The 27,792-nt window shown below is 49.2% G+C and overlaps 2 protein-coding genes, 1 non-coding gene and 1 pseudogene across 13 annotated transcripts; 3 read left to right on the top strand and 1 right to left on the bottom strand.

The window, feature by feature from the left end:
• The first annotated feature begins 2,394 nt into the window (after positions 1-2,394).
• Positions 2,395-13,302, top strand: LOC103784876 (cytoskeleton-associated protein 2-like; annotated as a pseudogene).
• LOC112437149 (U6 spliceosomal RNA) lies at positions 3,742-3,848 on the top strand. The gene has a single exon (XR_003025798.1). It is a non-coding gene; the product is annotated as a U6 spliceosomal RNA (small nuclear RNA).
• A 446-nt stretch (positions 13,303-13,748) lies between the features above and the next one.
• ZNF219 (zinc finger protein 219) lies at positions 13,749-27,407 on the top strand. 10 transcript variants are annotated; one of them, XM_008963205.4, is made up of 5 exons: positions 13,749-14,361; positions 23,814-23,902; positions 24,184-25,617; positions 25,942-26,073; positions 26,344-27,407. In XM_008963205.4, the coding sequence occupies exons 1-5, from the start codon at positions 14,198-14,200 to the stop codon at positions 26,946-26,948; spliced, it is 2,424 nt and encodes an 807-aa protein (XP_008961453.1). In that variant the 5' UTR covers positions 13,749-14,197; the 3' UTR covers positions 26,949-27,407. The 10 variants fall into 10 exon arrangements, with proteins under 10 accessions (XP_008961453.1, XP_008961466.1, XP_057155662.1 ...); XM_008963218.5 differs by having other exon boundaries at positions 14,243-14,380; positions 24,198-25,617; XM_057299679.1 differs by having other exon boundaries at positions 14,344-14,361; positions 24,198-25,617.
• Positions 14,209-18,455, bottom strand: TMEM253 (transmembrane protein 253). Of its 2 annotated transcripts, XM_063596458.1 has the most exons (8): positions 18,285-18,455; positions 17,779-17,904; positions 16,298-16,391; positions 16,031-16,174; positions 15,507-15,617; positions 15,362-15,418; positions 14,968-15,078; positions 14,734-14,866 (listed from the first exon to the last, which is right to left on the bottom strand). In XM_063596458.1, exons 4-8 carry the CDS (start codon positions 16,136-16,138, stop codon positions 14,816-14,818), a joined length of 438 nt encoding a protein of 145 aa, XP_063452528.1. In that variant the 5' UTR covers positions 16,139-16,174; positions 16,298-16,391; positions 17,779-17,904; positions 18,285-18,455; the 3' UTR covers positions 14,734-14,815. The 2 variants fall into 2 exon arrangements, 1 of the variants encoding a protein (XP_063452528.1); XR_004666085.2 differs by lacking the exons at positions 14,734-14,866; positions 15,362-15,418; positions 15,507-15,617; ... (2 more) ...; positions 17,779-17,904; positions 18,285-18,455 and adding an exon at positions 14,209-14,344 and having other exon boundaries at positions 14,968-15,346.
• Positions 27,408-27,792: the final 385 nt, after the last annotated feature.

Here is a 27,792-nt window from a genome sequence, read left to right as displayed (position 1 = left end):
CAGGCTGGAGTGCAGTGGTGTGATCACGGTTCATTGCAGCCTTGACCTCCCAGGCTCAAGGGCTCCTCCAACCTCAGCCTCCTGAGTAGCTGGGACTACAGGCACATGCCACCATGCCCAGCTAATTTTAAATACATTTTTATAGAGATGGAGGTCTCACCATGTTACCCAGGCTGGTTTTGAACTCCTAGGCTCAAGCAGTCCTCTCACCTTGGCCTCCCAAAGTGTTGGTATTAAATGCGTGAGCCACCATGCTGGCCTATTTTCCATTTTTTAATAGCTCTTCTAGTGGATGTGAAGTGGTAAAGTGGTATCTCATTGTAGTTTTGAATTGCATTCCCTACTCAACATCATTATCATGTCCTTGTTGGCAATTTGTATATCTTCTTTGGAGAAATGTCTATTCAAGTCCTTTGCCAATTTAAAAATTGAATGCAGTATGCTTTTCACTTAAAAATATACTACAGGCTGGGTGTGGTGGCTCATGCCTGTAATCCCAGCACTTTGGGAGGCCAAGGCAGGTGGATCACTTGAGGTCAGTAAGCCAGGATGGTGCCACTGCACTCCAGCCTGAGTGACAGAGTGAGACACTTTCTCAAAAAAGCAAAACAAAACAAAACAAAAGTCAGTTACTTTACTGTTGGATATCTAGACTGTTTGCCTTTTAAGCTTTTAAAATTAATCCTGTAATGTACATTTCAGTAAGTAACTCTTTGCACATGTCCAAGGTTATTCCTGGGAAAAGTTTTTTTTTTTCTCCCAAGTTTCAGATATAATCAGTGTCATCCCCAACACAATACATCAAAGTGATGTATATAGATTATTATAATGCAATATAATTTTGTCTTTATTGATAAAATACAAATAAAATAAACTATAAATATATTTTGTCTTTATTGATTATTATAATATTGGGACCCAGTTTCTTCCAGTGTTCTGACTTATGTCTTCTGTCCCAGCTAACATCTTGATTGAACAATGCCAGATGCTGGACATACAGCGCTGCTCCAGTACCTCCGGATTTCATAAATACGAAGGGGGATGAAGCTTGAATGCTTCTTGAGCCCAACAAGGATCTGGTGGAACATGTCAGTGGTGGCAGCCTCCAGTCCTAAAGGAGGAAACAAACCTGCCTGTCAGGCGCCAGATTAAGTACTCCCTGCACTCTATTCCTGAGAAAAATTCTTAGAAGCAGAATGGCTGGGCCAAAGTAGGCAACTCTTAATTTGTAGATACAAGTCATTAAATTGCTTTCCATTAAAGTTATACCAATTTATAGTCCTACCAGAAATGTGCCTATTTCCTTGCATAATCATCAACAATGGGTTTTATGCATTTGAAAATGTTAATTATCTGATTGGCATAACATGGCACCTTATTGATTGAATTCTTTTTCTTTTTCTTTTTTTGGAGATGGAGTTTCACTCTATCCACCAAGCCATGGAGTATAGTGGCAAGATCATGGCTCACTGCAGCTCAAGGACTCAGGGAATCCTCTGCCTCCTGAGTAGCTGGGACTACAGGTGTGTGCCACTATCTCATCTAATTTTTTATCTGTAGAGATGGGGTCTCACTGTGTTGCCTAGATTGGTCTAGAACTCCTGGCTTCGAGCAGTCCTCCTGCCTTGGCCTCCCAAATTGCTGGGATTATAGGCATGAATCTCCTTGCCAGCCTATTTTTATTTTTTAGAGACAGAGTCTCACCATGTTGCCCAGGCTGGCCTCAAACTCCTGGGCTCAAGCCATTCTGCCTCCTCAGAATCCTGAGTAGCTGGGACTATATGTGCATGACACCTGCACCTGGTCAGCATCTTATTGCTTTAAATTGCATTTATTTAACTACTATGAATACAAATAATCCTTCATAGATTTATTGGCCATTTAAATTTCTTTCTTTTTGGTAAATTGGCTATTTTGTCTTTATCAATGTTTTATTCTTTTCAATACTAATACTAACAATCTTTTAGCTATATGTTATTCTCTGTCATCCCTCCTTCCTCAACTTTTCATTTGAACTTTACCATTATTGTGATTTCTTTTTTTTTGCATAAAAAGTTTAAAATTTTTGCTGGGCGTGGTGGCTCCCACCTGTAATCCCAGCACTTTGGGAGGCCGAGGATCACCTGAGGTCAGGAGTTCGAGGCCAGCCTGGCCAACATGGTGAAACCCTGTCTCTACTAAAAATACAAAAATTAGCCAAGTGTGGTGGCATGCACCCATAATCCCAGCTACTTGGAAGGCTGAGGCAAGAGAATTGCTTGAACCTGGGAGGCAGAGGTCGCAGTGAGCTGAGATCATGCCACTGCACTCCAGCCTGGGCAACAGAAAAATAATTTTTTTTTTTTAAGTATAGCCTGTGTATAGAGTACTAAGAGAGCATTGAAGACCATAATCATGATGATGGCCGCAGAGGCCAAGGGAAGCTTCCCAAAGTGGGTGAGTACTGAGCAGAGGGAGTCCTGAAGGACAGGTGTGGGGCTAGGACTGGATACAACAGCCTAAATAAGGCATGGAAGTAAGAAATATATATGCTAAAGTAAGAATTTTTGACTCAGTTATTTTGACATCATATGACTTTGACTTCCCGCTAGTGGTTTTGTTTGTGGCAGGCCAGGTCTCACTAATGCAGGCCTCCATCACAACTGTTTCAGTACTGACTGATTGGTTTAGTTAAATGTTATAAACTAAAAAAAGCCAGTGCCCTTATACAAAGGCTGGAATGTAACAAAAGCCCATCAAGAGTTTTGCCTAGGCCTTTCCTGGGCCTTAAAGCATGACAAAATAGTGAAGGAATTCTTAACAGGACCCATTTAGGATTAAAGAAGTTTCACTGGGGGTCTGAAGAAACTCCCCAAACCTCCGTGATTCAGCAGGAGACAAGATAAGGGTAATCACCCCAAGACCTGGACCCATTTAGATTAAGTAATCTAATTTACTGAGGTTTCAGAGAAAATGTCTTCAGGACTCAGACTTTAGTTATAGATTAAAAGAAGTAAATCACTTGTGTCTTTAGACAAATGCACACTTACACATAGACATATAGCTTAGAAGGTATATAAGCTCTGGAAAACTCTATAATTTTGAGTTGGTCTGGCAATAATTTCCAGGCCTTCTCCCTGTAACTGGTTACAGAAATAAAACTCTCTTCCACTGGCCAGGCAAGGTGGCTCACGCCTGTAATCCCAGCACTTTGGGAGGCCTAAGTGGGTGGATCACCTGAGGTCAGGAGTTCAAGACCAGCCTGGCCAACATGGTGAAACCCTGTCTCTATTAAAAATACAAAAAAAAATTGGCTGGGTGTGGTGGGCACCTGTAATCCTAGCGGCGGGAGAATTGCTTGAACCTGGGAGGCGGAAGTTGCAGTGAGCCAAGATCATGCCAGTGCACTCCAGCCTGGGTGACAGACTGAGACTCTGTCTCAACAAACAAACAAACAAACAAACAAACAAACAACTCTCTTCCTCCTCAGTTCTTCTGCATCTCATTATCAGTCCCGGAGAAATAGCAGCCCAACCCTCAGTTTGTTCCGGGAACAGTTTTTTTATTGACATCTCACTAATGTGTGCAACAAACAGCCCTGACCCTCACCCAGCCCATCACTGAGTCAGTGTTGTCATCATCATCATCCTTGGGATAATCAAAACGAACCAAAAAAAAAAAAAAAAAAAAGGAGGGAGAGGGAGATAATGAATTGCACGGATGAGATGGAGGAGTCTGTCATACATATTAATTAATAATTTAGTGCTTGCTTCAGTAGCACATATACTAACATTGAAACAATACAGAGAAGATTAGCAGGGCCTGTGAGCAAGGATGACATGCAAATTCTTGAAGCATTTCATATTTTGTGCAGTACCAGAGACCATTTCACTAATTGCTGAGTAGCACTAAGGAAACAGTGTGAGTCAAAGCAAAATGGGTGGAACCCAATATTGAATTGTGATTTTCACTACACAAGAAAAAAAATTAGGCGGTGTTCACTGGTTGTGGCCTGAAGGAGTCCTACATCTGCAGTCAAAGCTGGAGATGCATCCCCTCACCTTAGGCTGTGACAAATACCCAAGCCACGTCCCAAGACCTGCAGTGGCCTCCAAGGCCCAATTCATGTTCAAAGAGCGAATAAGACAAAGACTCAAGAAACATCTGTTAAGAAGAAAAACATTTTTTGATACAAACAGGAAAATCAGATAGTGCCCAGGCTTTTTGCATCTGAGAATGATAAGGACCTGGGCTGGAATCTGTAAGTTGGCTACCATAGCTATGTAACCTCAATAGAGGCCAGAGAGTGGTGACATTTGAGGACCAGTTCCAAGAAGAGAGAAATATTTTGAAACTTCAGTGAGAAATGGCTGGTAAAGAAAATGTCAACAGACTCATGAGAAGCAAAAATAATACAATGGTGGTAAAAATTGTATTCCTTTAAAACCTTCTAATGAACTGACCAATTCAACTATAGTAATTGTCACACATAAATTTGAGGATAATAATCAAACCCTGAAGTTGTTACCAACTGAAGACGACCCCCAATGTCAACATATGACATTAATGTAAGACATTTCACCCTAACAATAATAGTACACAGAAACAAATGGTTGCAGAAAAACAAAATCAAGAGGCTGACACACCCAAGAAGTCTGTGATAGAGTCTTATTGAGGCCAAATTGTTCAGTCTAAGTTTAATTCATTTAGAAAACCTCTACAAGTCAAAGATGAGAGTTCTGCAGCAACAAAGAAATTTTCAATTACTATTCCTAAAGCAACAGAGCCTCAGCTTATAAACACCAGCAGCGTAACAGTGAAGAGTAATAGAGTCTCAAATATAACTGCTACTGTTACCACACAATGGGTGAGCTGGTCGCTTGGCCAGTGACAGTCCAATGACCACAACCAAGGAAAATTGAACAAGGGGATTTCATTACTTGCAACAAAGAAGGAGAATACTGGGGATAATTCCCAAAGCAGTTCCTCTCGGAACAAAGCTAAAAACAGGGCTTGTATTGGGCTGCTTAGCTGAGTCATCGTATGTAGAGGTGGAGTACAGTCATCAATCATGCTTCTTCATGTATCACATGTATAGAAAGTGGCAAAAATACTCCTCCTTGGGTGGGACTTTTTGTATGGTAATGTGGGGAGTTTGCCAAATTCATCTCCAATTCAGAGGGCATCTCTGGATCGAATGGGTTTTGTTTTGCTTCTTCCTGGAACTTTTTGAAACAACAAAAACTCAAGGTGCAACAGTGTGTACTTGTTCACAGTGTGTGCAAGGACCCTGGGTTACACTAAATGTAACTTGGGGTACACCAAATGTAGTGCTAAGTTTGTGTGATCTCTTATTAGAAGTCATCCAATAATACCTAGGACACTGTGAAAGAAGGCATCGGTAGAATCTCAGCCTTGTTTACAATCAGGAAAAGGTCTCATAGAAAAGAATTATTACAATCAAAAACAGTGTTATCTAGGGTCAAAACCAGTTCCTCTCAGGACATAGAAAAGAGATAAGGCACAATCAAGAAGATTGTGCATCTGATCTTTTGGACAAGTGGTTGCCAAAATAAAGAAAGTTTTAAAAAGGAAAAAAGAAAAAGGAAAATAGCATGTGAAATCGTAGCCAGGCCTGCTTCATCTTACTGTTTTAAAAAATTATTTTTTAAGCCAGGCACGGTGGCTCACACCTATAATCCGAGCACTTTGGGAGGCCGAGGTGGGCGGATCATCTGAGGTCAGGAGTTCGGGACCAGCTTGGCCAACATGACGAAACCCCATCTCTACTAAAAATACAAAAATTAGCCGGGCATGGTGTCAGGAGCCTGAAATCCCAGCTACTTGGGAAGCTGAGGCAGGAGAATTGCTTAAACCTGGGAGGTGGAAGTTGCCGTGAGCTGAGATTGCGCCATTGCACTCCAGACTGGGCAACAAGAGTGAAACTCCATTTCAAAAAAAAAAAAAAAAAACAACTATTTTTTTACAGACAGGGTCTCATTATATTGGCCGGGCTGGTCTTGAACTCCTGGTCTCAAGGGATCCTCCTACCTCAGCCTCCCAAAGTCCTGGGATTACAGGTGTGAGCCACTGCTCCCACTTGTGCTTCATCTTCTAATGCCAAACTGATAGAAAAATCAAAACCTATTGACCAGTGAAGATATACTATAGCAAAACCAACTGCTGATAGTAGATCAACTCAATCCAAAGAAAACTCAGAAGAGAGAAAAGCTCATCTGAATGAGTGGAAAGCTGGCAAAGAAAGAGTGCTGAAAAGGCCTCCTAACTGAATAGTTACCTAGTATGAACCTTAAGAACAAAATGAAAAACCAGTTGGGTCCTTTTGGACTACCATGGCAGAAGATGAACAAAAATTATTTACTGAAAAGGTAAGCAACACATTTTCTGAATGCCTAAACCTAATTAATGAAGGATGCCCAGAAGAAGAAATACCGGTCACACTGAACGATCTGATTAAAAATATTCCAGATGCCAAAAATCTTGTAAAATATTGAATATGTCTTGCACATACTGAACCAACCCCAAGTCCTATTGAAAGTATTCTCGCAATCTATGAGAAGGCCATTCTGGCAGGGGCTCAACCTATTGAAGAGATGCGACACACAATTGTAGATATTCTACCAATAAAGAGTTAAGAAAATGTCAGTTTTGGAGAAAATATTGAGGAGGCTTGTGCAACCAAGGAACAAGTCCAAGAAGTCAACACTGAAGATACAACTGTTAATTCAGAGTCAGGAAAACCAGAAATGGGGAATAGACATCATATTTTTTGTATGCTTCCACAGGCACTGAAGAGAACAGACATCATGGAAACGTGCTATTTCAAGATTCTGAAAAATAGCAAGATGACAAAACAAAAGATCCAACCAATGATGTTAAAATCCCCAATACAGAAACTAGGGCAAGTTGCTTAATTAAATATAATGTATTTACTATGACATACGTGCAAAGTGTAAAAAAGAAGGTACAATTTGATTAAACAAATTATACATTTAAAGAGCTCAAGTTTTAAATACCAGTGAGATGTTCTCAATGTCAACGTAAAACTTTAAAATTGCCAGGTATGTTAAAAGACCATTATCCCTGCGTGTCTTCATTGGAAGAGTTAACAGAGTTGGGAAGTGACACTGATCCCTTTGTATGCTGTCCTAATGCAGCACTATGCTGAATGTACTCTGAGACTGAAATAACAGATATAGAAAGCTCTGGTAAGGAAAAAAAAAATATCAGTGCTACCTCCCTCAAACTGCTATCACCAAATCATGAAGTGCAAGAGAGGGGACATGGGAGATGACGCCGAAGAGTGGGCAGGAGCCAAATCACAGAGGTCCATGCACCATTTTAAAATGCTTGGACTTAAGCTTGTGGGCAATGGGGAGGACCGAAAAGCATTTAAGCAGAGAAGCAACATGATTTAACTGCCAAGGAGATAGGAAGAAATGCTCAAACCTGTCTCTCTGAGCTGGGGGTTGGGTTGGATTTTATAAGCATAGGGTAATGAGGTGTGATCTGATTGCATTTTGCAATGACATGATGCCAGGAGGCATGATATGACTGGATCCTGCCATGGGGTGATGCCAGAGCTCATCTGATTGGATTCTAGATCCTGCTATGCGGTGTCTGCTTCTCAATTCAGTCCTCCCCACCCTTCTTGGTCTGAGTACTCAGGTTTCCCCTGTGGTAGAACATGTGTTCATCTGGGCATGCTCAGGTTACATGACTTTCAACCTGGGGTCCATGGCAACCGAGAAATAACTTACAACTTTGCTACATAAAAGTTGAACCAGATTGGCCTGATGTGGTTACAATAATACAACACAGAAAATTCAGAAAAATGGGGTAGGGAGCAAAAGCTAGGGCAGGAATTCAGATTTTGGATGTGCTGTTTGGTTATGGTAGATCTTCGCAGGTCTTTTTAAATACAAAGATCTTGAGAAATTAGACATTAAGTTCTTAAAACCTTTCTTATCATATCCTTCTAAGGCATTGTTTTTCAGAGAAAGAAGTAATTTTGCTTCCCAGGAGACATCTGGCAATGTGTAGAGATATTTTTGGTTGTCACAACTGGAGGGAGGGGTGCTACCGACATCAAGTAGGTAGGGCCCAAGGTTGCTGCTTAGCATTCTACAATGCACCAGTCTTCCATAAAAAAGAATTACCTGGCCCAAATATCAATGGTGCCAAGATGGATACATTCAGTTCTAGGGACTAGAGGAATACCAGCATCTTATTTTACAATTTTGTCCAGGGCCAGACATTGGAGAGTATGGATGGGTCAATTAAAAAACATCATCACGGCTGAAAAGCCAATGTAATCTGAGTGTTGGCAGAGAAATTAAAAGTCATCTAATTCAACCACTCAGCTGATATTTGAATATTTGCTTCAATAACCTGTCATTGCATGAGAAAGCTTATTGCACAAAACAGCTCTAACATATCCACAGGCTGAGAACCCAACTTGAAAGCATTTCATCTTTTGAAAGGTGTTCAGTTTCTATTTTTCAGTCTAAAATTGGCCTCTCTATAACAAGTAACCACTGGACCCAGTTTCACTTCTTAGTTACGCAAAGAACAATTTCTTTTCATCATAATTATCTTTGAGGCTTATAAAAGCATAAATTCTCTTTCTCCTGTGCTATGACTTTAGCTTTACATAAAGAATAAGAGTGGGCCGGGCGCGGTGGTTCATGCCTATAATTCCAGCACTTTGGGAGGCTTGGTTGGGTGGATTGCTTGAGCTCAGGAGTTGGAGACCAGCCTGGGCAACATGGTGAAACCTCTTCTCTACAAAAAATACAAAAATTAACCAGATGTAGTGGCATACATCTGTAGTCCCAGCTACTTGGGAGGCTGAAGTGGGAAGATGGCTTGAGCCCAGGACGCGGAGGTTGTGAGCCAAGGTCGCGCTACTGCACTCCAGCCTGGGGCAACAGAGCCAGACCCTCTCTCCAAAAAGGAATAAGAGCGAGCACATAGCATTTTCTTTATATATAAAGAGAGCATATAACGAGGCAAAGCAAATAAAATTATATTTTAGTAGTTTGGACTTGGGTAAAAGCAAGAAAACTTTATGGATGGCAAGGGAAAACTGTCAAGAATCAACAAAGAAAATTCATTAACTCTGGACAGAAATTAGGAAAAGATTCTGATAAGAAAAATAAACCAAAGATTCAGATGCTAAGTGGAACCAAGAAAAATAGGCAACACAAAATATAAATGAAATAAGTCAGAAAAAAAAATAGGCAAACAAGGAAAAACATAAAAGAAACAGAAGATGATAGTAAATGGCATCTGAATTTTAAGGACAAGCCAGCCTAGTAGCAATTTACCTGTAAGTATGGCTGTCTCTGGCCTGAGGCCCTAGGAAATTATATGAGCAGGCCTTTCCTTCTGAATTATTATAATGGGGACATCAGGTTAAAGCAAACACCAAAAGCAGTCTTCTTCTTCTTCCACCTCCTCCTCCTTTCCTTTCTCCTTCCCCTCCTTCTCTCTTCCTCCTTTTTTTTTGAGAAGGCTGGGATTAGGGGTTATGGGAGCTGGGTGGAGTCAGGAGAGGGGGCTAACAACTAGGGGAAAGTTGTATGAATTTGTTAGCAATGGGAAGATTTTAACTATATAGGTATATATATAGTTTATATATATACATATGTGTGTGTGTGTGTGTGTGTATACATACATGTTATCACAATGAAAAAAATAGCAACTAAAAACATTTTCCTGCCTTCCCTCCTGTGCTCACTGCTTAGTCACCAACAGCAGCAGCCCAGGTCAGGGCAGTATCTCACATTCCCAGTTCCCTGGAGATGGACCTCTGATCACTGTAGTACATAGATCCTGTCATATTTATAGGAAACACAGTGACTCAGCGAGAACACCACTGCCACTGTCCCGCCAGTCCATTAATCAAATGTCAAATTTGAGGCAGCACTGGCTGGGCCCGCCAGGATGAAGGGTGTGGACGCAGAGCAACACACCCTTCTGTTTTCTTGTCTAGACCCATTTTGTGTGGGCCTAGAATCCAGAAACCTGATGGGAGACTCTTCATTTCTTACTGAAATTAAGAGCATCCCAGTCCCAGGTGGCAAGGGGCAAGAGACTGCATTCTTCAGGCCGAGCAGGCGCGGTCAGCTTCAATTACCCCTGGGTAGTTGGGTTCACTGAATTTGGTGGCTCCTGGCCAGGACTGCATAACAGACACAGAGGCCCAAGGGTTTGCAGAAGACCAGGAGGGGCCCTCCGCCTCCTGCCTCATTGTGAGGCCCAGGTTTCCAGCCAGGCCGAGTGTGCTGCTGCCCTCAGGGGCCCATTGCAGAGGAGGAACTTGGGGAGCGCCCCACACCATGGAGAGGAGAGTGTTTCCCCAACTAAGCCACTGCCAAATGCCATTACCTTAGGAAAGGCACTTTGTGAGACCTCAACCTGGGCAGCCAAGAGGCCACGAGATGGCAGCAGAGGACACATCCCTGGACACAAAACCTGAGCCATCTTGCCAAAAGGCAGATTCAGAAACGGAAAAGAGTTCATTTGTGAAATACTGTCAGTTGTCTATAATCACGTATTAAAAGCCAGAATAAATGACAGAATTTCAAAGAAATGAGGGTAAAATGTATTCACATGGAGAATTTCCCGACCACCAATGTGCCACAGCTGCATATGAAGCCACATATCATGAACTGGATTTCTTTAATGTTTAAAAGAATAGATAGGGGTCACGGCCTTTAAAAACTGACGTCAGCAGAAACCTTGTCAGTTTCTTCTTTCAGTGAAGTTCCCATTCAAGTAAAATGAGTGACCTCCACAGAGGCTGCCAAACTGATGAAGAAAGAGGCAGATACAGTGGTTGCTGGGAATCACTGCAGCAAAGCAGAACGCTGTCGTGGAGCAGCCCGGGACTGTGGCAATAGGCAGTGTGGAGGGGGAATAATGAGGAACACAGGACAAGTCTCAAATAGTCTTTGCTTGCAGCTGGCAGAGGATAATGCACAGGAAAGCGGCATTAGCAGCACTGGAACTAAATCCCAAATCTGACTTCTCATCTACTGCGCCTTCCATTGTTACATATTCCCTCCTCCCCCACTCCTCAGTTGTGACTAACAAATATGTCTCCAGACCTTGCAAAATATCCTCTGGGGAACAAAATGACCTTTCTCTGAGAACCAATGCCCTAGAGGGATATGATGAAAAAGGTTTTATCAGAAAGGTTTTAAGAATTTAATATTTAATCTAAGACTCTTGGACTTTGCAAGGTCTACATGAACTGTAACATATATCCAAAACCTGAATTCCTACTATGTTTATCTAATGCAGACTGATGATTGAAGAACTATAGCTGAACTGGCTCTTGAGTTTCAAGAAATTATCATTTAAACTACTTCTTACCTCTGCAGGCAATTTATTTTCAACCCCTGAAGTGGTTTATAGTTTTAAAGTACTTTTCCTTGTGTGATTTTATTTTAGCCTTGATACTCCAGTAAGGTAGACAGAATAAATATTATTACCATAACCTCCAAGTGCACAAAATGTAGTTCAGAGAGGTTTGACTTGCCCAAGCAACAAAATTAGAATCTAGGTTTCCTGAGTCCCAGTCCTATTATTTTTTTGAGGAAAAATTTCTAGTAAGAACTTAGGGGTTCATGAAACCAAACCAAAGAAGTAGGTATGGGCATAACTGCTGGAACAGATAAATTTCAACTGCTAAGCTGTTCAAAAATCACCACAAATTATTAATTCCATTTCTTTTTTTCTTTTTGAGACAGAGTCTCGCTTTGTCTCCCAGGCTGGAGTGCAGTGGTGCGATCTTGGCTCACTGCAACCTCTGCCTCCTGGGTTCAAGCAATTCTCCTGCCTCAAACTCCCGAGTAGCTGGGATTACAGGCACCCACCACCATGCCGGCCTAATTTTTGTATTTTTAATAGACACGGCCACCATGTTGGTCAAGCTGGTCTCGAACTCCTGACCTCAGGTGATCCACCCGTCTTGGTCTCCCAAAGTGCTGGGATTACAGGCCTGAACCACCGAGCCCGCCCAACTATGTTTCTTTTAATGAAGTATTTCTGCTTCCCCTCTCCTTGCAGGCATTGCCCTTCCGGCCTTCCTTAAGTTGGGTGTGGCTATATGACTTGCTTTGGCCATTGCATGGGTGGAAGTGACATGAATGTATCACTTCAGGGCAGCATTTAAGAGTCCATGAACAATTCTTCATGCTTACTTCACATTCTGAGGCGGGGGGGCAGGGCGGGTAACCTTAACCTTCATAGGGACAGGGTAGGATCTCAAAATGGTGGCGCTCCATGAGCTTGGGAGGAAACATTTGCAATGAACAGAACCCCTTGCCAGCCTACTTTGGACACGTAGTATGAGAAATAAACCTTTGTGGTTTTAAGCCACTGTGGTTTGGCATTTACCACAGCAGAGCCTAGCTTAATCTGACTGATAGAGGTTAATTTCCATGGTCATCAAGCTTCTCTGGAACTAGAATGCAATATCTAATCTGATCACATCACTAAAACCTGGAAAACAGAACAAATTGTTAATTTTCTTCCCTCAGCTTCCTCATCTACCACCACCTTCTGACTTTCAAGAAAAATATTGTTTCCTCGGCCCTGCACACATGAGCTCTCCATTATTCTGGCAATTAGACTGGGGGAGAGGAAGAAATGCAGAAGGCCTAGATCTTTTCTCCATTCCAGAGCCTGATCCCAGAACTGTCCCCACCCACTAGTACTCACACTTAACCTTGTCATAGGAAGATTATTACCACTCTTCCAAGGTGTCACAAACAGAAAAGAGCTGCAGCGGACGCCACTGCAATGTCAAGGCAAGGCAGCCAGGCCGCGCTCAATCCTCACTGGTGCCTGGCCCTGGCTAGGCCGGGAGAAGCAGCATTCTCTAGGGAAAGAAGCCTTCTCAAGTGGGAACAAAAATGAGTGTGAGGCGAACAGCCATCCCGGGCACTATGTGAATTTGGGGTGAGTTCTCTTGGTACTCCAGCTGTGGTCAATTTCTAGTTTCTAGCGGCCAGCAAGCTGCCCAGCTGCTGCTGCTAGTGGGACTCCCAGTTCTCCCGGGCTTTTCCCAAGCCCAAGCGAGCCTGTCATCTTTGCACACTTGCAAAGGTCGTAAACGGTGGGGGTGAACGCAGCCAGAACTTCAGCAACCCGACCGCAGCCGAGATCAAAGGTCGGCGGGTCAGCCCAGAGGCCAAGCCTGCGCAGTCCCGCTCCCGCGTTGGAGATAAAGAGTGGCGGCAGCGCGGGCTCGTTACACCGGCGTGCTCGCAAGAGGCGGGAAAGCGTTAGGGAGAGACGCGGGTCGCAACGTCCCTCCCTCTGCCTGCCCTATCTACCCGCCTGCCCAGCAAGCCTGTCCATCTTCAGCGCCCAGGCCCTAGGGGAGGGGACGAGAAAGGCCCCGCGCTTCTGACTCATCATCTCCAACCCCTTTCTCGCGCGCGCTCCAAGTCTCAGGACTTCGGACCTGGGCCCTCCTGCGAGGGGGTGCGGCGACAGCATCTGGGAAGCCCCAGCTCTGCCAAGCGTCAGCTCCGAGCCCTCGCCAGTCTCTGAAGCTGCCAGCGCAGGGCTGGGGACCCAGATCCAGCTCTCTATTGCAGTGGCTGGGGGAGCGGCACGCCAGTGCAGGACCGCCCGCCCGGCTCCTCCCCGAACGCGGGGCCAGTGGTCGCGTCCGAGAAAGCGCCAGGCTAGGCCCCGACTTCCCCGCCTCGCGTCACTCAGCACATCCAACAGCGCCCCTACCGCGGAGAGAAGGCTCTTTATTTCCTAGCCGGTCACGGGCTAGCGGGGCATCCTGGGACTTGTAGTCTCCGCTACAGTAGAAAGGAGATGGATCGAAAGGGGAACTGGGGCACTCCTGAATTGGATTCAGGGAGTTGGCGTGTGCAGGGTCCGGGATTTGGAGTGGATGGGATTATGAAAGGTGGACAGAAAAGAAAAGTGCGATGAGGCAAATGTGAAGCTGTATGGGGAGGTGACAGGAAGAGAGGATATGGATGGAAGGGAGAAAGCAGCTTTTCAGGGTGGTGAGGTGAGAATATATTCTCGTCCAGGTGTATCTTCCCCTAACAAGGAAGGAACGAAAAAAGGGCCTGCTCTGAGTGAAAACTGAAGGCACTCCCGGACTTCGTATTGGACTCGAAGGATCCCAGCAAGCTTCTGAGTTTGGTGGGGTGGGATGCAGGAATGTCTGGAGAGCATTCTCTCAGGGTGGAAGGAGAGCAGCACGTGTCTGTTCCCGCTGTCCCGCCCTCTCATTTGCTCCTGTGCTGGCCACCGTGGGACCATTCTCCAAACCAGGAACCTCTTCCAACTCAGAGAAGCCCTGAAAACCAGAGACAGGTGTGAGCAAATTGTAGAGGTGAGAAAGGAGAAACCCCAGACAGAAACAACTGCTTCCTCCTGCCCAATTTTTTATCCTGTTTCCCATAGTCCTGCCAATATTTAGGCAGCTTCCTAATGCTTTCCCACTCTTTTAACCTCAATCATTTGGATTCCCAATTCCCTCTTACCCACCATTAGGGGAGAAATGTTCAAAGCCAGAGAAAGCCAATCAGTTTCATTCTAGGACCTCTTCTTTTCTCTCCTGCCCCATTGTTTTCCCTTAAGTGCCACTGACCAGGATAGCCAGTGGAAAAATTAGTTGGCAGCTAGCTATTCGTGCTTTCTTCCCTTCCCCCATACCTCCTGCAGCTCTTGATAGTGCAGACTCTGGCTCCTGCAGCATCCTGGTTTCCTCTGGCTCAGCAAGAATAGGGCGTGCACTGAGACCAGCACTCCCCCTAGGGTGAAGGCCTCAGCACTGAGTTCCAGCACCAGCAAGCCGGCATGCTGCAGGTAGACAGGGCTGAGAATGCAGGGTCCCCGCACCTGTTTGCCCCTGCCCTTTTCCCTTCCCACCTCCTCTTGCCTCCTTATCCTCCCACCTTCTCCTTCATTGACCAGTACCTGGGAGGAGGCAGTTGGGGCAGGCCCCAAGGCTGTCTTCATCACCTCGACCACCACCACGATGAAACCCAAGATCAAGTTGAAGGTGTTGAATATCATCATGGCCCGCACCTGCCAGTGAGCCAGCTCAGCCCTGCCCAGCCTAGGGGAGTCATTCCAACCTCAATCCCCACTTGCAGCCTAGCTGAAGACAAAACTCAGCTTCTGCTTCTCAGCCTCCAAACAGGGCCATAAGCCCTCTAACTGTTTTGCTTTCCTCCTCAGTCATTGAGGCCAGTCAGTGGTGACAGCTGAGAGAATGAGTCAACACTTAGCCACTTACTTCCTAGGCTGAGGGTTGTAGGTGTCTGTTTTAGGGAGTGGGAGGACAGTGCTGTGTTTTCTTCCCTCTCACCTTCCAGAGGCGGGGTGCTCTGCGAAGCTCCAGAGTGACAGTCCCAGTGAGGAGACCCTGAATGGTGAGAAGGGCAAGTGTTGAGCTCTGGTCCCGTTAGGAAGGGGCCCTGGGACCTTCCACCCTCCCTTGTGGTGGGTCTTACTGAGGCTCCAGGCCCAAGAGGCAGCGCTGTGGCCATGTGACAATCAGAGTTCAGGCAGGCGACTGAGACAGCAAGGGGCACCACAACCACTGCCAGCCATAGCTGGCTCACCTGGGGGTAAGGGTAGGGTAATTGGGGAGGAACTGTCAGGGATTCCCTCCCTTCTCATAACTCCTACCTCTTTAGAGATCAGGAAATGGGATTGAATGCAGGGTGGAGGAAAGCAGTCAACCCAGAGCAAGGACGTGATCATTAAAAATTAAGTATCATTTAATTTTTTCTGCCTCATATTGTAGTTTAGTTACTTACCTGTATGTTTTCCCCCACAAGATGGAAGCTACTTGGGAGATTAAGGGTCTTGCCTTGTTTATTTCTATGTTTTCCTCTACCCTCCTCCCATTCAGAACCTAGCTCAGTTTCTGGCACATGGTAGGTGCTCACTTAACATGGATGGATGGATGGATGGAATTGAATTGGGTAGAAGTGGACATGCTGAGACCTGGGATGGGGTAGCCTGGCCTCACCGCTAGCACCAAGAGGTGCCCACTCTGCCTGTGCCTTGCCCAGTGTTGTAGCTTTTCCAGACGAAGGCTGTGTCTCTCCTGCTCTTGCTCACCAGCTCTATCTTCCATGGCTCCTTTGCCCACAAGAATTAGGTGCTTCCTAGGCTGGGAAAAATGTGTTATAGGTTCTGTCTATTAGGAGACAGGACATGCAACAATGTATCTTTCAGCTACACCTCTGCCCACTCCCAATATCCAGGGATTTGAGGTCCAGGTCCTCACACCTACCTAGTCTGAAGCAGCTACTCCAAAGGGATGGGACCCAGCTGGGTCCTAGGTCTCCTAAGGGGCTTGATAGCTCAGAGCAGACGACAAACTTGTCCTGGCAGAGAAAGGCTGTCAGGGATGGGGTGTGGTGGGGCAAAGGTTTATATGAAGGCCTAAGGATCTAGGGAGTGGCCCTGGGTAGATACCGGCCTCAGTTCACTCCACAAGATGTCTAGGCCGACCTCATTCTGTTCCCATGTCTCATTACCCTCATTTCTGCCCATCCTGGGTTCCTTTTCTGGTTTCACTTACCTCATCCCCATGGACACTATCACTCTGGACCTCAATTCCCCCTCATTTCCATATGATCTTACTCCTTTCTTTGGCTTCCTCCTCAAATTATTTGTCCTTCCCTAGAGATCCTACTTTCTGTCTGGATCGGTCCCCTGTCATTACTACTTGCAGCTTTGCCCCCAGACCAGGTAAGGTTGAATTCCAGTGGCTTTCTTGCCTCTCACTTTCTGGACAGTCTCCCTTCCTTCTTTCTTGAAGGTTTTACTCTGAACTGAACACTGACTCAGTGGATGGGGGGGACCCTGTTTATGGTGGGGATTGTTTTTGATTCAATGATAACCTGCAACTGGACATTATCTATCTATCTATCTATCTATCTATCTCACGGTCCTCAAATAGTGAGTCTTGGGAAGGATGCTATTGCAACAATTAATATTTTTGAGAGAGAAGGTGCCTCATAGCCAGACAGACCTGAGCTGGAATCTTAGCTCTGCTGCTTCTCCATCTGTGTGATCTTGGATACATTATTATTATTATTATTATATTATTGAGACAGGGGCTCACTGTCACCCAGGCTGGAGTGCAGTGGCATGATCATGGCTCACTGTAGCCAACACCTTCTGAGCACAAATAATCATCCTGCCTCAGTCTCCCAAGTAGCTGGGATCACAGGCACATGCCACCATGCCTGGCTAATTTTTAAATTTTTTGTAGAGACAGGGTCGTCTCACAATGTTGCCTAAGCTGGTCTCAAACTCCTGGGCTCAAGCCATCCTCCCTGCTTGGCCTCCCAAACTGCTGGGATTACAGGTGTGGGCCACTGTGTGTGTCCTGATAGATATGTTTTTCTACCTATTCGCACCTCAGTTTATTCACTGATAAAAGGGGGCTAACAATATGACTGTGAAGAGTTGTTGATTCAGGGTGGGTGTTTAATAACTATTAGTGGTGCTGATGAGGTCACACTGATAAGTCTGATGCCCGTACACTAAAAGTGTTATTCAGAAGGAAGCTGGGGACACATTTCTACAGTCGGGAGCAGAACCAGCTGGGCCCAAATATACTCTATAGATCAAAACAAATCCCAGATCTACCTAGGTGCCCTTGGCAAGTTGCTTAATCTCTGTGTTCCCTTATCTATAAAAGGAAGTTAATAATACCAGTCTCAAGGGGTTGCTTTCAGCATGGAAGAGAGCTTAGCCCAGTACCTGGTACACAAGTGCTCAATGTTAGTGGCTATGATCATCATCACTATTATTATTTCTTGTTGTTGACGACAAGAGGAGACTGCGCCAGAAGACTCTAGAAGTTAGTACGAGGAGGGAGGCAGGGTCCTAGGAGGCAAGTGATCTTTTGTAAGCCACTCCTGCCCCATCAGTGCTGTGCCAACATCGGCGGGTCATTGTATCTACTCTTTTCTTTCCCGGGGAGTGGGAGTCACGTTTTAAAGAGATCCAGAAAACTGCTGTGTGTCTACTCCTCCTCAATTCCCACGTGCATTGATTTTATTTGGTGGCGATGTGAGATGTTGGGCTTGCACTGAGGATCCCCGAGCCTGCAGGCCACTGGGGAAACAGACTTCCTGAAGCCTCATTTTTCTTACTTGTAAATGGGGGCTAATTTAATTATAGAGGGTTATTGGAAAGATTATATACTATTAGATAGGTGAACAGGCATTCAGTAAATATTGACTAAATCTGAGTATACTACTTACCAGTTTGTAGTCTAGACTACAATCGCCTGGAAGGAAGGTACCACTTCTTTCTCATCCCTCACAGCGCTGAGCCCAGTGCCTGGCACTTAGTAAGCACTCAGTAAATATTTGTTGTATTGAAGAGCCATTAAAGTGACTTGAGGAATGGAAAATAGAATTCGAGAGGAAGGCGCAGGAATTGTTTATCAAGAACGGAAAGGACCGAAGAGTAACTTTAATAATGTTTCTTATACGGCCGACATTAACTATCTCTATAATCGCCCCTCCTCCTCCCCCAAAAGAGAGACAGAAATTGTAAGGGAGAGGCTTTGAGATAAAACCCCAGGAAGAACTTCCCGAGTCTGTGCATGTTGGGGCAGAAAGAGCGGCAGAGCCAACTCCTTCCCTGGTATGTCCGGGTTTAGGGAGGGAGGGGCAGTGCTGCTTGGAGGCTGGGGGAAGGACGAGATGACCTTTCAAAATCTCTTCCAGTCTCCAGTTGGAATCCTCTGTGCGCCCCACCCCCGCTCCCTCCCTTCCTCCCTCCCTCCGACAGCGCCCCCCGTCTCCAAACCGCCCGCACCCCGCCCCTGGCGGCCGCCTCTCGCGGCTCCCGGGGTCCCCAGCTCCCTGTCCCCGGAGCCAGAGCCCGGCTCCCGCGCGGCTCCCAGCCCCGCCGCGCCGCCCCCCGCATGCTAATGGCCGGGCCGCCTCCCGCCGCACACAATGCGGGCCAGGGCCGGGGGCGGGGGACCGGGGAGGGGGCGGGGGCCGGGCCGGGGGCGGGGGGGCCGGGGCCCGGCGCATCTCCCCCGGCCCCACGTAACGCTGACGCCCGCGCCGCCGGCCCGCCGCCCGCCGCCCGCCGCCGCCGCCGCCGCCGCCCGCTCCGCCGCCGCCCGCCCGGGGCTCGTGAGTAGCCGCTCCCCCCACTCCCGGGCCCCCCCGTCCGCCACCCGGCCCCCGCCCCCGGCCCCCTCCCCCCTCCCGGAGGGGGGGCCCGCTCAGCGCGCCCGGCTCGGAGCAGGTGCAGGGGGCGGGGGCGGGGGAGGGGCGCCGGCTCGGCCCCAAGCAAACTTCGCCCAGAGCTCCTGGGGGGGCGGGGTGGGGGTGGCGGCCTCGGAAGCCTGGAGAGCTGGGGGGCCCCAAGGGAGGGGGGGCCAGGTGGAAGAGCTGGGGGAGCAGACACCAAAGGGAAGGGCCAACGGGGGGGATGTGGCGGGGGAGGTGGCGGGTGTCTTTGTAGGGGCCCGAAGGCAGGGCGCGAGGGACCTGGGGGTGAGGGGCGGCAGAGCCGCGAGCCTGAGTGGATGTACACCCCCCAACCCCCGGCCCAGGTAGGGCTGGTGGGGGAGGGGGAAGGAGCCCAAACTCTCTGGGAGCACGGGGTGGCGGGGGAGGGGAAAGGATGGGGGGTGCTTCCCTCTTTGCGTCCCAAACAAAGTGTCACAAAGAGCTCGGCCCGCGGCAGCAGCGGAGGCGGCTGTAACTCAGCTTTTGTTCTCCTGGCCGGGGGTAGCTGAGCCTTGGCCTCCCTATCTCCCAACCCTGCCCCCCATCATCCTTCTGGCTTATCTTCCTGGGGAGGGGTCTGGGGTGCTGCTGGAAAAACCTCTCCGGCAGGATAGCAGGTCCTACCCTACTTAGCAATCTATTTCTGGGAGGGGGATTTTCCCAGAGGCTCCCTTGATCGCCCCTACCTCCCAGTCTGAGGACCGAGGCTCACGTGGGTGCTAAGACTGACTTTTCTAGGGTCAGCTCCACTTAAAGGGACTTAGGGCTGGCTACATGCCCCTCTTTCCCAAACCCAGGTCTTCCAGAACTTTCAAAATCAAAATCGGGGTTGCGTTAGGACATGCCTCTGGGATAAGATTCCCCATGGTGGGATGGCAGCAGGTGAGCAGGTGTGCCTTCCTCTCGCCTCCTGCTGTACCTTTGAAGTCCATGGCTGAGGTTCCATGTCCCTAACTCAGGAGAGTGAGGACAGAGGGAAGGAGGCTTTACCAAGATCTCAGTCTAAAAAGGCTGGTGAGCTGCAGAGTGGAGCGGGTTAGGAGGAGCTATCTGAGCAGTGAGGTTCAGAGGGCCATGGAGAGGAGATCATAAAAGTGAACTACTGGTGTGTCTGTGTGATCAAGGTAGTCTTTTGAATGTAGACCGCCCTAGAAGCTCCCTTTCCTTTTAACCCCATCTAGTGCAGTGGTAATCATAATTGTTAGCAGATTTGGGAGGTGTAGGATTCTCAAGAGGGAAAACCATCGTGTTAGAGGTGACCAGAGGCAGTTACAACTGGACCCCAGAAGTCCTGAACCCTTGCTCCTTACACTTTGACCCTAAAAACTTTTGAATCACAAGACTTGAGGGACAGTCTTTGTGGTCCATTTAGCAAATACTTCTATGTACCTGTCCTTGTTGTTTCTAAGTCTTTTCACCAACCATTCCATCCTTCTCTACTGAGTAAGGTTTAGTAGTCCACACCCACTTCCCTACCAGCTGCCCCAGCATGTAAGGATAATTGGCCTATTGCTTTTGAAAGGTTTCTGATATCTATCCCTGGCCCCGCATCCTTATAGAATCCAAATAAGGGCAAGATAACCCCTGATTCCCAGTGGGGGTGGAAAGTAGGTCAGTGCTGCTGTCTGGCCAAGTCTCGAGGATGGTGTTTAAGGCCTGACTATAGAAAACTCTGTGATTATTGTCCAGGGGCAATATATGCATGACCTCGGTTCCAAGGCAGTTCATAGTATCCCAGTCCCTGTCAGTTCTTTCCCCTACTGAGAAAAAAATCATGGGATCAGGTGTCTGGAACCTGGTTTGATATGGAGATGATTCAGATCTTCATTGGGCCTAAGAAGGTATCTCAGTGAGTTTTGTTGATTTTAGGCCACCTTCTGGGGAAACTTTCCGTGCTGGGGAATTCAGCTTCAGTTTGGGCCTTCTTGTATATCACTCTATTTCTGTTCTGGAAACTGCTATGTGCAAAGTGGTTTATTGTTGTTTTGTTTTGGGATAGGAAGCTTTGCCCTTTTCTGACTCTTCTTGCCTCAGATATGAGGCCAGCTTCCTAAGAGATTTTGCTTGCTATCCTACAGACAGTTTTAGGGGCCCTAGAATCTTCTCAGAATGAGAGTATGTGCCCATAGGTTAGTCAGCTATGACCATGCAGTATTCCCAGCCCCCCCGCCCCACGCCTCCACCATCTGCTTCCTCTGAATATACCAGATTGGCTGTACACCAGGATGTTCCGGGAATCCCCAGGAGAGCAACAGAATGTGATGGACCCAAATATGATGCCTCAGTAACTCATTCCAGGATGTACAAACTGTAACTGTCAGGATGCTCCTTATAGCTAATTAAAATTCTTCTAGTTACATCTATTTTCTATTAGCTCTTTCTATTTTCAGTGACATCTAAAAGGCCAAAATAATCCCTCTGGTACCACTGGGTTTTTTTCTATGGTTTTCAGATAGGAACGAAAAAAAATGCTCTAGCTTTTCTGTGTTGTATCTGCGATGCTAAAATGGCAAACAGCCCCTCTAGCACCTCATAGCTCTATCTATGGTACTGAGGTGGCCCAAGTGGCTTCTGTGGTAGCCCACTGCACTCTCCATGGTACTGAAGGGATGACCATTTGTTTTAACATCTCTCTGGGGTCCAAAAGAGTCCTATGACTTAGAATCACAAACTTTTTTTGAGCAGGAAGGGACTAACACTATAAATTAGTCCAATCCCCTTATTTTACTGATGAGTAAACTGGGAGGTTAAGTGATTTAGTAAAGGTTGTAGGGTTATCAATGTTCAGACTAGGCCTACAATAGCCTTGTACCCTTCAGTCCTATTCTAATTCACCTTTTGTGACACTATTCAGTAAGCCTGGCTAGGCTCTTAGTCCCAGGAAAGGATCCAGAGGATGAGAGTGGGTGCCCTAATTTGAAGCTACAGAAATACACATATTAAGTGGTAGTGGAGGTCGTCTAGTGACCCTTGGACAAGGACACTTTGTTAATTAATCATCTGCTAATAATAATCCTGTAGCCCAGATTCCACATGTAACAGGTACCTGCCCCTTCATGGAGTTTTACCACGTCCACTAAATGTCAAAAATTAAAGAAGCCTTGGACCTCCAGAGCCTTTTCTCTCTGCTGACAGGCAGGTTGACTCCTGGCCCAGTTCTTTTCTATTAAAGATCCTTAGGCAAAGTAATGCTTGCATCTTTTTCTTTCTCAGTAACCCATTTCAGTTTTGTGATGCCTATTGTAAGGAAGTTCTTTATATCTCAAATATCCTTTCTTAGGCAAAAAAAAAAAAAAAAAAAGGTTAGACCCACATTCATTTAGCCTTGACCAGATACTATTCTATATGAGGCAGAAAGGTAGACTAGATGACTTCTGGTCATCCTCCCAGGTCTGTTTCCATGAATCTTGATTCTGGGGTTTCTTCTAAGTCCTCATGCTAAACTCCTCTGCAGCTTAGGATCAGCACCCGCCCCCCCCACCCCAACCCCTATCCTCTTCCTCTCAATGATCTTCTCCTTCCCCAGCACTGGAGCTCTGCAAGTCCCAGGCCTAGGGAATTTTAGCCTAGAGAATTTTAACCCTTTCCTGCTCAGAGCATGTGCTGAGTCCCTATCTGTGCAGATGGCCCAGCCCCGCCCCCCGTCCCTCACTCCAGCCTCTTGAGCTCAGAGCCAGTGTAATCCTCCTCTTGTGTGAGGGAGCCTCTCCCCTGCAGAGAGGAGGAAAGCCTGCCTCGGAACAGCCCTGGACAAAGGGGCTCAGATGCCCCATCATACTGCAGGCTCCAAGGTTTGAAACAAGGGGATGAATCCTATACGGTATTTGCAGTTTTTAGCCCCTTCCCCAGGCTAGCTGTGTCCCTTAACTTCCACTCCTCCCCCAACTCTCTCTTCATTCCCTCTCCCTCTGGCTCCCTCCCCCTTCATGCCCCTCCCCCTCTGTCTGTCTTCAGACTCTGCTGCTGGGAGGTGTTTCTCTCCCATGCATGAATGAGTCTCTGTAATGAATGGAAATGAATGGATCAGGAATCCAGGCGGAGGGAGGGAGAATGAGGGGGGAAAGACAGAAAGACAGGGTAAGGGCAGAAGGAAGCACTGTGGAACCTGGAAGGATGTTTGGCTGGCTGCTCAGTTAGGGATCTCAGAGCAACTGGTCCCACTTGGATAAATGGGGAGCATGGCAAGCCCACCTCATTTGCTCACCACACTGCATAGCCCAACCTACATGGGAGAGGGGCATATTGTGATGGTCTTCCCCACCGCCAGGGGGTGGGGTGGTAGCTGTGGTTGTTCTGGACCATGCATTTAAAATATAGAATTTGGGGAAGAAATCTGGATTATCTGGGAGGCTTGTAGGCTTGGCAAATCAAGAGGTACAGTTTTTGAGTATAGCAGCCCCTTCGTGCCTCAAGAAGCAAGTAGGGAGAATGGATTGGTTTTGGGAATACAGAATGCTGAGAGTCTGGGGGTAGGGAGTGACTTTACTGCTGAAAACTAGGGCTCATCTTTTCCTCCAAATCTGTCTCTTGCTTTAGCTCCACAGCACCTGTTGCCTTCATTAGCAGCTTTTCCTCCTCTTCCCAGCACTTCCCAGAACCAAAGAATGTGAAGGGGGTCCATGGAGGTGAGTGAAGCTCTGGCTTCAACCTACAAGTACCTACAACTGTATACTCCCTCTCCTGCCTACCTCTCTCTCTCTTTGACCTCCCATTATTAGAAGTTAACTCCTTGGCCCTGACATCTCGATTCCCATACACCTCCCCCCACCCCATCTTCCCGAGGTGAGTAGCACCCTGTGTTCCTAGTTCAGGCCCCAGCCCACCTTCCCTCGTGTTGTCCTTCTGGCCCTCGAGGCGACGCCCTTGCTTCCTTTACAGCTCTACCTTCACCCTTTGCTCTACGCAGATCTTTCTCCACAGGGCTCACGTCCCCGCGCCCCGAGCGGCCACTTAGCGCCGTCGCCGCCGGCTTTCGACGGCGAGCTGGATCTGCAGCGATACTCCAACGGGCCAGCCGTGAGCGCAGGGTCGCTCGGGATGGGAGCGGTGAGCTGGTCTGAGAGTCGTGCAGGCGAACGGCGCTTCCCCTGCCCTGTATGCGGGAAGCGCTTCCGCTTCAACTCTATCCTTGCTTTGCACCTGCGGGCGCACCCGGGCGCCCAGGCCTTCCAGTGCCCTCACTGCGGCCACCGCGCGGCGCAGCGGGCTCTGCTGCGCTCGCACCTGCGCACACACCAGCCCGAGCGCCCACGTAGTCCTGCTGCACGCCTGTTGCTGGAGTTGGAAGAGCGCGCGCTACTACGCGAGGCCCGACTGGGGAGAGCCCGAAGCTCAGGGGGCATGCAGGCCACCCCTGCCACTGAGGGTCTGGCGCGGCCCCAGGCTCCTTCATCTTCCGCCTTCCGTTGCCCCTACTGCAAAGGCAAGTTTCGCACCTCGGCGGAGCGCGAACGCCACCTGCACATCCTGCATAGGCCCTGGAAGTGCGGCCTGTGCAGTTTCGGCTCCAGCCAGGAGGAGGAGCTGCTGCACCACAGCCTGACGGCCCACGGGGCTCCCGAGCGTCCCCTGGCGGCCACCTCCGCTGCGCCTCCGCCTCAGCCTCAGCCTCCACCCCAGCCCGAACCCAGATCAGTCCCCCAGCCGGAGCCGGAGCCGGAGCCCGAACGTGAGGCAACCCCGACCCCAGCTCCTGCCGCTCCCGAGGAGCCCCCAGCGCCTCCGGAGTTCCGCTGCCAAGTGTGCGGCCAGAGCTTTACACAGTCTTGGTTTCTCAAGGGCCACATGCGTAAGCACAAGGCCTCCTTCGATCATGCGTGTCCGGTGTGCGGCCGCTGCTTCAAGGAGCCCTGGTTCCTTAAGAACCACATGAAGGTGCACGCCAGCAAGCTGGGCCCACTGCGTGCCCCGGGGCCTGCCTCCGGGCCTGCCCGCGCCCCCCAGCCTCCTGACCTCGGCCTGCTGGCCTATGAGCCGTTGGGCCCAGCGCTCCTCTTGGCCCCGGCTCCCACCCCGGCCGAGCGCCGTGAGCCCCCGAGCCTCTTGGGCTACCTGAGCCTGCGAGCTGGCGAGGGCCGGCCCAACGGCGAGGGTGCTGAGCCCGGGCCCGGCCGCAGCTTCGGAGGCTTCCGCCCGCTGTCCTCTGCTCTCCCGGCCCGGGCTCGCCGGCACCGTGCGGAGGAGCCTGAGGAAGAAGAGGAGGTGGTGGAGGCCGAGGAGGAAACCTGGGCCCGGGGCAGGTCGCTGGGCTCTCTGGCTTCCCTGCACCCGCGCCCGGGTGAGGGACCGGGGCACTCTGCCTCTGCTGCTGGGGCCCAGGCAAGATCGACCGCCACGCAGGGTATGTAGGTACCCTCCGCTCTCCGGGTACGCCGCGTCCTCCTCTGACTCTTACGCCGCCACTCCCTCGTAGCTTCCTTGTTAAAAGAACTTACGTTTAATTTCTCCTGAGTTTTTTTGTTTTGTTTTGTTTTGTTTTCCTGGAGGCTTTGCCATCATTTGAGAACACTTAACTCTTTAGTCACAACAAATCTAACCCCTCAGACTTTCTGTTTCCTCCTGGACCCCGAGGGGAAGCAGCCCTATGGGGTGGGTGTGGGGTGGGTGCGCGGCACCTGGACAGGGTGTGGGCCCCCCTGACTTCCTCTTAATGTATGTGTTGCAGAAGAGAATGGGCTGTTGGTTGGAGGGACCCGGCCTGAAGGGGGCCGGGGCGCCACCGGCAAGGATTGTCCTTTCTGCGGAAAATCTTTCCGCTCAGCACATCACCTCAAAGTGCATCTGCGAGTGCACACAGGTGAGGGAGGCAGCCTCCGGCGTGGAGAGGGGACTGGGGGCGGGCAGAAAGGTGAGGGCTACCGAAACACTAGGAGGTGAAGTTTGTTCCGAAGCCTTCAGTTTGGCTGGATGAGATCACTTGGGAAACGCTCCTTTATTAAGTCAAAGTGGGTGGGAGACGCAGTGCCCTTTCTTGGTTCTGAGAATGAGGTCTGTAAATTGGGCGAAATTCGGGTGGGTGCGTGCAGTCATCGTGACCCCGTGACCCTATCGCACCCACTCTCCCCAGGCGAGCGGCCCTACAAGTGTCCGCACTGCGACTACGCGGGCACCCAGTCCGGCTCGCTCAAGTATCACCTACAGCGCCACCACCGGGAGCAGAGGAGCGGGGCCGGCCCCGGGCCACCCCCGGAGCCACCGCCTCCTTCCCAGCGGGGTTCGGCCCCGCAATCTGGAGCCAAGCCGTCTCCGCAGCCTGCGACCTGGGTGGAGGGCGCCTCAAGTCCCCGGCCTCCTTCTAGCGGTGCTGGGCCGGGGTCCCGTCGGAAGCCCGCCAGCCCTGGGAGGACCCTGCGCAACGGGCGAGGCGGTGAGGCCGAACCCCTGGACCTGTCCTTGCGGGCAGGGCCGGGAGGCGAGGCCGGGCCTGGGGGTGCCCTCCACCGCTGCCTCTTCTGCCCGTTCGCCACTGGAGCCCCAGAGCTCATGGCCTTGCACCTTCAAGTGCACCACAGCCGCCGGGCTAGGGGCCGCCGGCCACCCCAGGCTGATGCGTCCCCGCCCTATGCCCGAGTACCATCAGGAGAGACCCCTCCCAGTCCTTCGCAGGAAGGGGAGGAGGGCTCCGGGCTGTCCAGACCCGGAGAGGCAGGGCTGGGGGGGCAAGAACGGTAGTGGGCCCTCAGGGGCAATTAGCTTAGTGAGCTTACCCCGCCGGAGCGGGGGAGCGCTAGAGGTAGTTGGGTAGAGAAGCCAGCAGGGGGCAGCGTGGGACCCATATCCCAGCCCCAGGCGGACCAGAGGTGGAAGGGGCGGCGGGCGTAGGAGGGTGGGCTGGCGGTACCCACCCAGCCCAAGGGAGTCACAGTGCCTTAGAAGTGGCAGAGGTGAGGGTCAAAGAACGGGGTCCCTGGGCTGGCAGAGAAGGTTTGTGTCCCTGTTGAGGAGCCACTCTGCCAGTCTTTGCTGGTCCATAGGCGTGAGAGTTTATTTTTGTACAAGGGGTGAGGGTGGGGGGCACTGTACCCTTCTAGCCCCATCAGGGGCCCTGTAGACGTCGCTATTTTTGGTACGATTCCTGTCATCCCTATTGCAGAGTCGTGTCCCCAATAAACAGGTGTCTTGAGGCACAGGGCCCTGTGTCTGTCTGCCTACCTATGTCCTGCTTCCCTCTTTGGGTCCTTCTGTCAGGAAATAGTCACCTCTTCAGACACTTAGTTATCACCCAAAGAGTTTGATAAGAAATGCAGAATATTGGGTTTTACCCCCAGGTTTCGATGCAGCAGCTCTGATGGGGCCCAAGAATTAGCATTTAACAAACAGCCAAGCAAGTTCTCACGCACTGTGGCCTGAGGACCTCATTTTGAGAACTGCCGGACTGTGCTGGGTCCCAGTTTGTCTGTGACCAGTTCAGCCTCAAGGAGTAGGTGCAGTGTGGGAGAAGGAGCTTCAGAGAGTGTGTGGAACCTCTGGGAGCCACTGTGGAGGAGACACATTCTCCCAGGCTCATACACAGTCA

This window comes from Pan paniscus, chromosome 15 (assembly GCF_029289425.2).
Source record: "Pan paniscus chromosome 15, NHGRI_mPanPan1-v2.0_pri, whole genome shotgun sequence".
Taxonomy (NCBI): domain Eukaryota; kingdom Metazoa; phylum Chordata; class Mammalia; order Primates; family Hominidae; genus Pan; species Pan paniscus.
Note: the sequence above shows the minus strand (reverse complement) of the source record. Positions and strands in the feature narration are given on the sequence as shown.